We start from the raw sequence: 14,015 nt of genomic DNA, 5'->3' as shown, positions 1-14,015 counted from the left end.
AAAAAAGTCATAGTATAGTATGTCAAAGAGTTTCATCAAAAGGGTCGTGGTATAGTCTGTCGAAAGATTTCATGAAAAAAGTCATGGTACAAGAATTTCGAAAAATTTCATGAAAAAAGTAATAGTTTAATATAATGAAAAATGTCATGAAAACAGTCACAGTATAGTCTGTCAAAAAATGTCAGGAAAAAAATCATAGTATAGCATGTCAGAAAAATTGTCAGAAAAAAAGTCATATTATAATATGTCAAAGAAATGTCAGGAAAAAAGTCATAATATAGTATGTCGAAAATTGTCAGGAAAAAAGTCATTATATCAAAAAATGTCATGAAAAAAGTCATAGTATAGCATGTCCAAAAATGTCATGAAAAAAGTCATAGTAGAGTTTGTTGAAAAATGTCATTTGTCTTTTAGAAAGTCATAGTATAGTATGACAATTAAATATTCATAATGTTGAAAAAAGGTCCTTAAAAGGTCATAGCAAAGTGTGTCAAAAAATGTCATGTATATAGTCATAGTATAGTATGTGGAGAAAAGTCATAAAAGGTCAGATCTTGTATGTCAATAAATGTCATGAAAATAGTCATGTCATAGTATGTCAAAAAAATGAAGTATGTCGTAAAAAGTCATAGTATATTAAGCCGAAAAATGTAATGAAAAAAGTAATCGTATAGTATGTGGAAAAAATTTGATGAAAAGTGACAGCGTATCATGTCATAGAAAGTCAGAGAACAGTATGTTGGAATAAATCCATGTGGTGTTATGTCATACAATGACACCTATAAGTATCTCATTTCAACTTGAAGAATAGGAATCAAGATATAACAAAACGTATCTACTATATGTCTGTAAGTGGATAAATGGAAGTGAACAGTTCCCTCTGGCATGACACAGTATGTTGGTCATTTGATCAGTACTGTCTCAGAAAAGTGAATGTTTTAGTGGTTGTTGTACTTTGAATTGACCAATATGCTGACAGTGTTGCTCATAATCACAGGTAGTTTTTTGTCATAACTCAAAAGCCCTGAACGAGTATCAACATTAAATATTAAACTGGGCTGAAAAAAACAAAAAAGATTTTGTCTTTCATGTGCATTTTCTACAAAGCCAGTAGTGCGTTTTGAAGCCTTATCAGCCTGTGAAGTGTTTCCATCATCCAGTGGTGGCATATATTATCTCAGCATGCTTTGCGTGACCATGCATTTAGTCTTGATACAGTGTTTTTATATACAAAATGTGCTAAAAATAAATATAGGATAATCTGTAAGTGAATGCAAAAGATTGCAATGCCCATTTGGCCAAGCACCAAATATTTATTTCCATTGTACATAGTTTGTAAACATACTTTAATTACACAGGTTTGAAAGCGACTCTGAAGTCTATGCTAATATAGCTTTAAGCTAAAGAGGTGGAGATGCAAACAGATCTTGATCAAAGTCAAATCTGAGTCAGAAAAAGAAAGTGGAAAAGATCACAGCATGCCGCAGCCACACAAACCCAAACACTTGAACCACTAATCCACCTAATCTTAAATTATAATGGGGAACGAAGGTAATATGTTATAGGCAGGGCAGAATCACAAAAAGAGCACCAATTATTTCCGAACTCAAATACAAACATTCAACCCAACATTTTTCAGAATCCAGTTTTAATTTTTTTGAAAGAACAACTCAAGGCACATGAAAACATTTGTTCATTTTAACAAATAAGAAAAACGACAAGGCCTTTTTGGGGTATTTTGAAATACAAGCAAACAGTTGGACAAATGAACCTTGTTAATTTAGCCACCACAAATGATGTTCAAACTTGATTGTGTTATCAAGATTCAAGATCAGTTGGAGACGAGCCAAATATGTCCACATTTTTTTAAACAGAAACTGAAGTACAATATGACATCTCGGTGAGTGAATTTTGGAAGAATAAGCCCTTTCTTACAATATTTATATTAATATTTCATTTTATTATGGCTTTATATCCTGATCCCAACTGGTATGTCATGAAAAAGACAAAATGCTTTGAATTTTAAATGTTATGTTCAGTTTCTCTCATACAAATCAAATGAAGGTCATATTATTTACACAAGAATTATTTTGTACTTACAAATTTGAATGTTTCAAAAGACATATTTCTTGGCAAATTATTTTTTAACACACATCCAATATATTCATTGGATTTATTTCTATATAGTTTACCAAATATTTATTTAAACTCTAAGAGCTGGGGCACATGCAAGTTTTAAGAGTGGATTCGGAAAGAACAATATTATACACAATAATAATAATAATTACAGTTTTATCAAAAAGCACTTTTTGTAGCACCTTGAGTGTTTTGTGAATCTGCACAAAAGCACCTCTGTGGTTGTATTCAGAGCAGCACCTAGAGCATCCAGAGAGGGAGGCATGGTGGGAGGCGAAGGACGAGGGAGGATAGGGCTTGGGTTTAGTGGATCCTCTCTCTGTTGCTGAAAGTGCGCCACTGTCCGCCACGGCATCAAATGTCCTTTTCCTGATGTCACTCCCATTACTGCATGTAAGTTAAAGTCATGTGATTCTGGCCCTACAAGGGCGAGGAGTAGTTTCCCCTGGTCAGCGCCTTCATGACAGGGCCTAGAGGCACTCTTCTTCTCCGGGCTTGAGTGGATCTTCTCGGCAACAAAAGAAAACACAGGTTTTTTTGCTTCGCAGGGAGAGAAGTTAGGATGTTGGATCTCAGCATGTGGGTGGTAATATTTACCCTCTGACCCTGTCCTTCAGCGGGGAGTAGGTGTGTGTCTAGCCTAGGAAACAGACAGGGCCAACCTCAAAGCCAAACCTCTGGTTGGATTCCCCAAAGTCATTCAGCATGACGTCAATGATGGGCAACTGGTCGATGCGGGGAGTGTTGATCTCCATCACCGTCTTTGAATAGCCCTGCTTCAGCTGAGAACACAAAGGACGGACAGTTATTTAGCAAGGTGGTACAGTATGATTCACACTTTTTTAGGGGACTTTTATAATAATCTTTCAAAGAAAAAAAACAACCTTTGTTTTAAGATATTTCTGTAAAAAACAAAAAACAAAACCAGGAGGTAGTTATCATCTTGAAAATGGATACATTTTTTGGGGAGATAATATTGATTTTACAGACAATTAACCAATTAACAGTTTTGATAACAAGCTTCTGAAATAGAAAAAAAGTATTAGTCATTAAAAGCCCTTAGAAAAGTCATAGTATAGGATGTAATAAGTTTGTCAAGAAAAAGAAAGTATGGTATGTCAAGAAAAAAAAAAGAAAAGTCATAAAACGTATTTTAAAAAGTCATAGTATAGTGTCAAGTATAGTACTAGGACATAATAACAACAAAAGGCATATTATAGAATGTCGTAAAAAGTAAAAAAAAAAAGCATAGGATAGTATGTCATAAATAGGTAATACAAATGTATTGTTTAGTTTGCCATAAAAAGTCAATGAGTATGTGGTAAAAAACTCAAAGGCATAGCATGGTATGTCATAAAAATTCATATTATAAAAGCCATACAAAAGCCAGGATATTGGCATGATAAGTTGTAGTATGTCAACAAAAAGTCAATAAGACAAAGTATAGTACTTCATAAATCATAGGATAGCATATCATAAAAAAGTCATTTAAAAAGGTTATAGTATAGAATGCCATACAAAAGTCGAAAAGGCATAATATGGTATTTCATAAAAAGACTTAATGTTGCAACTGGTGGAGCTCATCTTAAATACTTTATAAACTGCTGGGTAGTTTAATGTATTATAATACATCATAACATCATAATACATCTAGCATTTTTGCTAGCATAAATAGTTACTCACCTGATCCTTTAAGTTACATACATAGAAGAACTACATATGGAACTTCATGTTTTCTTAACCAATATCAGACTCTACACTGTACAAACATTGCTGTCTGACAGTCAGTCTGTTTGTGAGGATAGGTGGGATTTCATGGGATTCAGAAAGAAAGTTTAATGAGTATTTACCGAGCAGCCGTCAATCAGAGGCTTGATGAAGGGATTATTGTCGTAAGACATCTCCTCGTCGTTTGAGCCCAGGAAGCGCAGTGCCTTGTCATAGTTGTCACCCTTGGCGTCGTACCAGGCCACAGACTGATGGCAAATGTAGGTGAAGTTCTGCCGGGCCGAGGAGCTCAGCAGCTTCAGGAAGGTCATCTGCACTGTGTTGATGGTGTTTTCTGCCTTGTCAACGTAGTTCAACTGGGGACAGAGAAGGAGAAAAGGGAGGGAAGAAGGAACAGGAAAAAAAAATGTGGAGTGAGGAGGGGTAGGGGATGGTTTGAAAGAAAAGTTGGAAAGGAGGTAGAGGAAGGTAAGGTAGGGAGATGTATGACAAGAAGGCAGGGTGTTAAGGCAAGAGAATGGTGGGGAAGAGATACAGTAATTGAGACAAAGTGATACAGAAGTAACATTGAAAAAAGTATCTAAAACGGATGGGAACATCACCAGGTAGGTAATAGAAAATAACATAAGAAATGTAAAAGTTATGTGGGGTTACTCACAATTTTGCCACGTTTAAATTCACTGAACCATGAACCTGGTAATTCCTTGGGCCAGTTGGATATTCTAACCTATAATAAAAGAAAAAGTTAAATGACAATTAGACTTTTGCAGTAGCTGTACACAGATATTATTTAAAATAGATCCTACATGTTTTTTACTTAACACACCATTTGTTTCAGGTCTCATACAGTATTTAACAGATGCTAACATTTGCCTGTTACTTACTCCTGCAGATTTCTTATCTGGGTGGATGCAGGTTTCTCCGCCTGCTGTGAAGTTACAGAACACTTTAATGGAGTCTCCGATACAGCCCTGGTTTGGATCAATCCAGTATTCACCTGAGAGAGAGAAAGAGAGAGAGAGAGAGAGAGAGAGAGAGGGGAGAGAGAGGGAGAGAGAAAGAAAAAGAAACACAGCCATGAGAGAGCGCCAAGCCATAGAGAGTAAATACTACTGCTGTTATTTAAAGTCATCACAGCTCAACTATTTCAAAATACACTGATGTTTCATGTGTGGGAGGTTTTGCAATTTTCTTTACAAGGAGGTTAAAAACTGTTATTTATAAGTTCCAAAGTTAATTTCCAAAGTTAAATTAAATTATTCAATCGGCAAGAGGTAATTATTCAGTCAAAAATGCCAAACATTGACTTCTTTTTAGATCTTAAATTGAATATTTACAATAAATATTCAATATTGGATGTGTTGCCATATCAGTTGCTTCAAAAACTAGAGAGAGAGTTGACCAAATCATATCATAATAACATAAGCCTACCTGGCACAAAAACAAATTGCGATCTGGTAACGCAGTCATGCAGCATTACTTGGGTTGATACTGTAATATAATAACTATTTTGGAAATCCCTCACTCTACCCCTTACTGGGGTAAGTAATAATATAATCATTCTGGCCAACACTGACTGGGCAATATGAATATTGTGAAGGGAACATTTAAAAATGTTCTTTTGGCTAACCACACAGAAATAAAGGATATGCTAATTTCTGCATTCACTCAAGCAAATAACATGATGAAATTCTTTGCTAAAACAAAACATTTGACACACATTTAAATCCTGTATTATTACAGAATTAGTACTTACTATATTTAGTTTCTCTAACCTAATTTAATTAATTCCTTTTTTTATATTTACTACAAAGAGCTCTATCTGCTACTGTCTTATCTTTGATTTATGCTAATGTGTTTTAAGAGAAAATTAATACAAATGAAGCAAATTAAAATACATTGACAAGAATGTGTTTTTTCAACCCTAGGTAGTGCCTGCAGTTTTCCTTTCATACATCCTCAACAACCTCTAGAATTAAGTACCCTGAGGGGTGTCACCGAGGACACAAAATAACTTTCAAAATAACTTGCAGCTGCTTATTAAGGTGAAAAAGATAAGTATCGCTACAATTCATCAACTCCTCTCTCTTCAGGAGTTTGGAGGCTGCACAGTAAGAGGATGTTTAAAGAGATTCAAGTGACTAAATTAAACTCAAACTGTTGAAGTAAAGTATAGAGTAAATGTTGTCACACTTTTCACTACAACTATAGACCAAGTTCTACTATTGATGGATTTTGTATAATGGTTGATACTATTATAAAAACTGTCTCTGTCCTACCATCTGGATAGTCCGGCTGGCTGAGGTGCAGGTCGTTGCAGGTCCTGGCAGGATTGTCTTGGGTGCCCATGGGGAACTTCATGCGCTCAATGTCCTGTTTGAGGTTGTTGAGGGATCCGAAGACATCCTCCATTCCCTCCATACCAACGCCTTCTACGCCGTAGTCGGCCAACGCCTCGTCTCCCTGCATCTCAGCCTGACGCCTGGTCTTTCTGGAAGCCTGCTGGATGGGCAGCGGCTGGATGAAGTCTCCAGGTGGACCCTGAAACATGGAGGTTAAGGTCAAGCATGTTATTGTTATTGATATGTATTTGTCAAGGGGTTGGTTTCCAAACCATGTGCAGCCTTTTTCGACTTAAACATTGGCTGTTTAATTCAAAATAGTGAAAATGCCTTCAAATTTCCCAAAGGCGATTGATACAACTAATTGTTTCTACTCTAGGGAGTTCAGTGTTTAATCATAATGCTATAGTTAATGCACATTTAGAGCATTTTTGGAGTATAATGTGCATAATAATAATGCCCGGTTGGATCTATCTAAAGACAATAAACAAGTTACTTACAGGTGGTCCAGGTGGTCCAATCAGTCCAGTGTCTCCCTTCTGACCTGCTGTACCCTGACAGAAGACAAAGTACCATGGACATTATTAAAAAGAAGACCATAACAGGCAATGGAAGGCTTAAAACCCTTAAAAGAATGAAAACACAACTTACATATGATCCCTTTGAACCTTTCTGTCCTTGAGGGCCCTGTTGAAAATAAAACATTAAGAGATGAACAACAGCCATGATGTAAAAAATTCTGGAAAATTTTTGATCATTGAAAAAAAATGGAACTTACAGAAATACCAGGAGGACCAGGAGGGCCGAGAGGACCATGGGAACCACCAGTACCCTTATAACAGATAAAAGATCACATTAGTCCGAATGCAATATACAGATGTCTCATTGAAGTTACAATAGTTGATGAATGTATTTGTCCAAATGTCTTCCAGTTAGGGCAGAGAGATAGTATTATTTGATTATATTAACAAAAATACAAAACATTATATGACAAATGCATTCAAAATTACAAAAAAACTTGGTAAAGATTCAAGGCAAAAGGGTTCTACTGTTATGCCTTAAAGGACAAAACCATTCACACATGTATTAAGAACTTAGTTTTAGTTTAAATGATCTCAGAATCATTCATTTTGACACCATGAATTTGTAAAACAACAATATTCTAATGCGTTCCCAATATGATTTTAATGAATGTCAATTAAAAGTCACACTCGCCCTAATTACAGTGCATTGTCTTTATATATGTGATAAAATAATCTTAATGCAAGATTTGTTTTTGTTCTTTATCCCTTTTTGCTATATAGTGGTAATGTGGGAATATAACCTCCAAGTATCAGAAAGTCACGACTTTATTAGATTCACATTCCAGTGGATACGATGAAGGGTATATTTTAATAAAGCATACTCTGCCTGCCACTTACAGCATCACCCTTGCCACCGCCAGTACCCTGAGGTCCAGGCAATCCTCGGTCTCCCTTCTCTCCAGACTCACCAGGTGGTCCAATTAGACCGATAAGACCCGGATGACCCTGAAGCAAGCAGAGATGAAAATATCAAACAAAAAGGGAGACAAAAGCATAGAAATAAATTATGAGAACAAAACAACATTTTTACTTATTAGGTCATATTAGGTCACGTATATAAAGCAACCTGATACATTAGCCATTCACAATTTATTTCAGTATATTTGCACTCTCCAACTACTGTATAATTGTTTACAGAAACACTCTGACCTATAGACATTGCATGTTCTTTTTCCATATGTATCGTCTTGAATGTACATTATAGCTAAATGTTAAAGTTTAATTTCTGTTCATTCCTCATCTGTAGAAAATGAAAGCATTTTTTCCAAACAAAACCAAAATGCAAATTCACCTTAAAGTTCATGATCACTGTCTGGCCAGATGACTACAGTTCTACTCTTATTTCTGCCTATAAATAATTAGTGTGTTTTATAGTGGTCATTATATTTAGCAATGGTGGTCTGTCTCGGCACCTGCTGTTGGGCAGAGTTTTGGTCATCTGCATCCGACTACTGCATGCTGGCATTTAAGCAATGAATATTACAGCGATAATATTATTGGAATTATACATATTCATTCACTGCATTCAATCACTGTGTGAAAGCACAAGCTTTCTTTATCCTTACAGGGAGAGACTCGACAAAGAGATAGAGGCAATAGGCCCGGCCGTTTGCTTACTTTGGAAGCTGCAGATATGAGAAATACACAATAAAGCAATTTGAGATTAGCATCGTAATAATATCTTACCTTCTCTCCCTTCCATCCAGAGTCACCTTTCATACCAGGAAGTCCAGGGGGGCCCTGTGGAGGGAAAGAGTTAGTTTGTGAGGCCAAACTAGCAGTGAAATGAATACACATAATTTAACAGTGACAGCCATCACAAATCTCTGCAATGATGGTGAGTCTTGTCTATTCATCCTGCAGAGGTACTGCAATACTTTAAGAGCGCAACCAATGATTATTTCCACAATTAAATCAATTTTATTGTCTTAATAAGATGTCAGATAATAGTTAAAATTTACTGCATAACTTCAAATCTAATGTCTTGTCTAACCAACAGTCAAGTAATCCAAAGCCATTCAGCTGACTTTCATGTATGACAAAAAAACATCGGATTATTACGTTAAAAAAGCTGGATACATCTAAAGTTAAGCATTTTTGTTAAAAAATAAAAGTAATCATTCAATTATTAAAATAGTTGGTGATTATTTTTCTCTGAATCGACCAAATGATACAACGGCTGCAGCTCTACAATACTGTAATGTTTTGACACCAAAACCTGGTATATAGTACCATTAAAACATTTTATTTTCCCAGGTGACCAATGTCCTTTAACGGCTAAATAGTAATATAAGACATTTTAAATAAGGAGTGAGCAGGTGGGAGAACATGTCTTACTAAAGGTCCAGGAGGGCCGTCTTGACCAGAAGCACCAGGCAGTCCTTGCTCACCCTGAAAATAAAGACAAATGAATTACAGTATTTGGCTAATAACATGAACATAATCTAAATACTAGATTGAAAAGATATATACTATATTTTAAGAAGCAATACATGGTCAAAAAGTATCCATGATACCAACATAAATGTTCAACCATTTCATTTACTACATACACATGCATTCAATAAACTCCATGTGTCACAGGTTTTAATGTGTGAAAAAAAGTTGCAGATCTTTGGCGAAATGTACTCACAACAGGACCTGGAATTCCACGCAGTCCCTCAGCACCAGACTTTCCAGCAGGCCCCTGAGGTCCCACAGGTCCAGTTTTCCCAACAGGCCCCTCGGCACCAGCTTCTCCCTGTAAAACATCAGCACAAAATAACAATTGGTCTGGGCACTTAGAGGTAATCTTTTGTAACAATTACAGTTATAACTAACAAACAAGGTGAATGCATTTCTCTAAAAACACTAAGAAAAATCCGTCCTTGTGCAGGAGATACAAACAAAAGCAGGACTCTCTCTTAAAAACTTTGCTGCAAAGTGAAACTAGTGCTCAAAAACTCCACACAGTATTTTGAAGGCTCTTCTTTGCCGTGTGTATGGTCAAATGTCTCTTCACTGATGACAACAAGAACTTTATCCAACTTGATAATTAAAGTAATCCTGCAAACAGAAGCCACATTGTTCAATATTTTGCAATGTTTTCCTTCCACATACAAAAAAAAACTCAGATTGGAAGGATTCGAAGATTTGAAACATCCCAACAGATCAATTGTTACCAATTCTCGTCTGTTTTCTCTGAGCAGAAGCAGTTAGTTTCTATGTGTTGAAGTTACAGAGATGTCATATTGACTTGTGTGCTGGGAGAAAGGGATTAAGTTGTTCTGACAACCAATTAGGCCTGGATTTGGAACTCTAGGATCACCACACAGGCTTTGTCTTGTCTCCGTCAAATCAACTCTAATCCTGTACCTCGATGTGGACAGAAAGTTCACATTGTATACGCGTTTGCCTTGTAAGGGATTGAGGACGACAAAGAACAAAAATAACTAAAAAGGCTACGTCTGAGATTTATCAGGTTTTCTGTCAGTGCTTTTCTTTGAACCAACTGATATACAGACAAACAATTTATTTTAGACGTACAAAGACATTTTCTATTTGATGCTATTCAACAGAGCAAACACAAGCAAACACAAAGTTATGGATTTTAACAAAGCAATCAAATCTGCTAATAGCCTCAAGAAACCCCATTGCTTCTTCAGTGAAACAGGTTTTACATTTTTTTCATAACTTTTTATATTACTATGCAGGATCTGCAGTGAACACATAAGTACACATAAGCTGGATATTATTGGTAAGGTTTTGAAGTGATGTTACAATGCCCTTTATAATCATCGATTGGACATCTATCTTTTCAGGCATTTCATTGGAGGAAAGAAAGGGAACTTAAAGGTTCCCTGTGGAGTTTTAAACCTCTACTAGCATTATGGAGTGTTTAAAAAAAATAAATGGGTCCCCTTTCATTGATCTCATCTACAACGATACACAAACACAATAAACTGCAAGCTAGTTAAATGGATTTATAGAACGCTTGATTTAAAGTAGGGACACTCCACAGTGTCCCTTTGAGTATTCATTAGTGGTAAAATGTCACAATTTGGTATTCATGTTGAAATGTAAATACAGATACATTTATAGCATTGATATATTTTACTTAACACTTTCTTCTACCGGTTCATCATTTCTTAGGATTTTTCCTGGAAATAAATGTTGCACTTTGGTACTGCTTATTGAGACAATAGCAATGACCTTGATAGAAAAGCGCCATTTAAACGCACATAATGCTAGCAAGTAATTACAAATATGAATTGAACAATTTGTCGTGTACCAATCTTTCTTGTTTTATTTTTAGTACAGTTAATTCCAGGAAATGTAATGCTGAATAGATTATTAAATGTATTAGGAAATAAGAAAAAGTGAACCTGTAAAAATAAGCATTACCTTCAAGTTTGGAAAACAACTTTATTTTATGTGGTTTGAATTTCCCTCTTTGACATTTCCAGAGTCATTTTAAACTTTGCTATTTTTTATTTTCATTGTAATTTTTTCTCTTCTATATTTATGTTTCTTGTCCGTGCAAAATTACTTGTACGTGCAAACATACTTACCTACTAAACATGTTTATTAATTTGATTCAAATACCTAATAAATAATAAATTGATATAGACCATTCAAGTGTCTGTTATACCCAATCAATGAGCTTAACTTTTGTTTCTTGGATCACATGACATGACAGTGAATTTGAGCAGAACCTCTTCCTATCGGGTAACATTCTGAGGCTTGATTGATTATCGTTGCTAGTTAAAAAGTGTTAATTTAAAATCTTTTTGACTGAATTCTACCGATACAATTTGATCATTGAAATGTTATGATTTGAATTTGTAAAAGTTAAGCTGCTGTCAGACGGTTGACATCTTACCTTTGATCCCTTTTCTCCTTGTCTGCCCTCCTGACCTGCTGATCCAACAGGACCCTGAGGAAAACAACAATAAAATCATATAATAAATTGAACGTTAAAAACATGAAAAAACAAATATCCAACTAAATGATTGGATTAAAAACAAAAAAAATTACTTAATAAGTATACACTCTCATGTCAAAACCTTATACATTAACATATTAAAAAAAACACATTAGATAATTATTCTCTTAAAGGGAAATTTTCCAACATTTGCTCACAAGCAGTTGTTTCATGTACATACTAATTTTTCCGCTGATGCATGCTCTGACCTTGAATCTTTTTAAAGAGAGAGGGTTATGCAGGACATGGCAACATCAGTGCCAGCGAATTGCCCTACATTCCAAACATACTGGGCTAAAAGCACATCAGTATTTTCACCAAACAGCCTGTGGTAAAAAACCTTGTAAGTGGGCTGTCATTTGTCATTAGAAACCATAATCGAATGGACCAAACAAAGCCACTGGTCTTCAATGTAGGTTATGAGCAATGGCAACTGTGTATGTGCATTAGTGAAAGTGCATATGTGTGTGTATGGAGTCATGTGTGTGTGTGTGCGCCCGTGCGCGCATGTGTGCTAATGTAGTCTAGCAGCCACATGCATCAATGAGCACCAAACCCGAGTCAATTTCGAAGAGATATTGGGAAAGAGACTAACTCCGAATTACCTTGGGGAAAGATGAAAAATAATATCGCAAAGTCCATTAATATGTTCTGTAGCCTCTGTCACCTGGACAGAATCCCTTGGAATACAAATTGGGGGTCCTGGATGTCACAGCATAAAACTGAGAGGTGGTGCGATTATTAAAGAGGAAAAAAACAAAGTCCCAATCTTTGCTTTTTGTTAAATATATATGATAATCGGACCACTTTGGAACTACTTTTTTTTTTTTTTTTTTTTTTTTTTTTTTTTTTTTTACAGCAAAACCATCTGAAAGGTTTAGGAGGGAAATCTTTCATTGATGGGACAGCTGACAATTGTTGAAATAGTTTTTTTTGTTAAAGGCCATAGACCAAAAAAGTTGTGAATCACTGGTTTAATCTTTAGCAATTAAAGTTGTGTGTTCTATAAGCTTATTTTTTAATGTAAAATCTTAAGTAACAAGTAACTACAGCTGTCAATTAAATGTATGGGGTAAAACGAAGCATATTTACTTAATGAAATGTAGTGGAGTAGATGTATAAAGTAGCATAAAATGGAAATATTTCAGTAAAGAACCTCGGATTATGCGCAGCGCTTGACAACATATTCTGTTATTTTCTATCAATGCTTTTTTAGGATGTTTGTTTATGATACATAGATTTTTTTTTTTGTGCAAGACCTGTATTGTATTTGTACCGTGTACTGTACAATGAAATGGCAGCTGGTTGATACGGATGCTTTGGAGGACACATTTACTGAGCATCATCTCTGCTAAAGTAAAACAAACTAAATTAATTTACTTTAAATAACAAAGTTTCTATTCTCTCATTCCATATTGTGCCAGCCTTTCATACACTCCATTAATGGCATGTTTTATTGCTAATTGCAAAACATTATTACAGTAAATGGATTGCATCGTAAAAAAACGCCATGCTAGAGAAATTAAATAATGTCGGCTCAAGTCTGATGTGACAGAAAGGGCATCGAGTGCCAGAAATTAAAGTGCCAAGTTAATTTCCTGACGTTAGCAGCAGCGGCCGTCTTACTGCTTTCACATTACTGCAAGTCAAACTCACAATACATCAATATTTTCTTACAGTATGATCTCTGTCTGCAATTACTGGCTATTCCAACCAGTCTCAGAAGTTTATATAATGGGCTTAATTTCCTATCAAACTAAAACTTAAAATCCAAACATACAATATAATGCTATCATAAATGATAATCACCCTACATTCAGTAGAGTGTAGCAGAAGTTTTGTCTCATGCATCATTTTGGAAATGTACTTACCCTTTTGCCAGGAGGTCCTGGTACTCCAGCTTCACCAGATGGACCTGCAGGGCCCTAAAGTAGAGTAGATAGAAGATTTAAATCCACTTCACAAAAACTGAAAGGTCTCGTTTCACAACGAGATATCTCAAATTTTGTAAAAACGGATTTTCACAGAATTTATGTCATTTTTGTGTATTTTTCACTTGCGTTTCACCATATTTTTGCTACATGTGCTTCTCTATAAGCGTGAAAAAGTGCATTTCAACATAACTGAATTTTTAAATATACACTGCAACATGATATCAAATGGGGCTGCTAGTTTTATTTCCATAATTTTCCTTAATGTAAACATTTTTTAGATACTCAGAATGCGGCCAATTAAAGCTCCTCTGCATTCTCAGGTTACGTC

At 35.4% G+C, this 14,015-nt stretch overlaps 1 protein-coding gene across 1 annotated transcript in view; it reads right to left on the bottom strand.

The window, feature by feature from the left end:
• Positions 1–2,771: 2,771 nt before the first annotated feature.
• LOC129111304 (collagen alpha-1(XI) chain-like) overlaps positions 2,772–14,015 on the bottom strand; it is a 76,419-nt gene continuing 65,175 nt past the window's right edge. Inside the window, exons 54-67 of the mRNA XM_054623435.1 lie at positions 13,625–13,678; positions 11,652–11,705; positions 9,423–9,530; positions 9,128–9,181; positions 8,477–8,530; positions 7,628–7,735; positions 6,985–7,038; positions 6,858–6,893; positions 6,707–6,760; positions 6,144–6,405; positions 4,749–4,861; positions 4,523–4,591; positions 3,987–4,220; positions 2,772–2,918 (exon numbers count right to left, since the gene is read on the bottom strand). Coding sequence (XP_054479410.1) covers positions 2,772–2,918; positions 3,987–4,220; positions 4,523–4,591; positions 4,749–4,861; positions 6,144–6,405; positions 6,707–6,760; positions 6,858–6,893; positions 6,985–7,038; positions 7,628–7,735; positions 8,477–8,530; positions 9,128–9,181; positions 9,423–9,530; positions 11,652–11,705; positions 13,625–13,678 — 1,401 coding nt within the window. The remainder of the gene's footprint in view (positions 2,919–3,986; positions 4,221–4,522; positions 4,592–4,748; positions 4,862–6,143; positions 6,406–6,706; positions 6,761–6,857; positions 6,894–6,984; positions 7,039–7,627; positions 7,736–8,476; positions 8,531–9,127; positions 9,182–9,422; positions 9,531–11,651; positions 11,706–13,624; positions 13,679–14,015) is intronic.

This window comes from Anoplopoma fimbria, chromosome 3 (genome assembly GCF_027596085.1).
Source record: "Anoplopoma fimbria isolate UVic2021 breed Golden Eagle Sablefish chromosome 3, Afim_UVic_2022, whole genome shotgun sequence".
Classification (NCBI taxonomy): domain Eukaryota; kingdom Metazoa; phylum Chordata; class Actinopteri; order Perciformes; family Anoplopomatidae; genus Anoplopoma; species Anoplopoma fimbria.
This window is presented reverse-complemented; position numbering and strand designations above follow the sequence as displayed.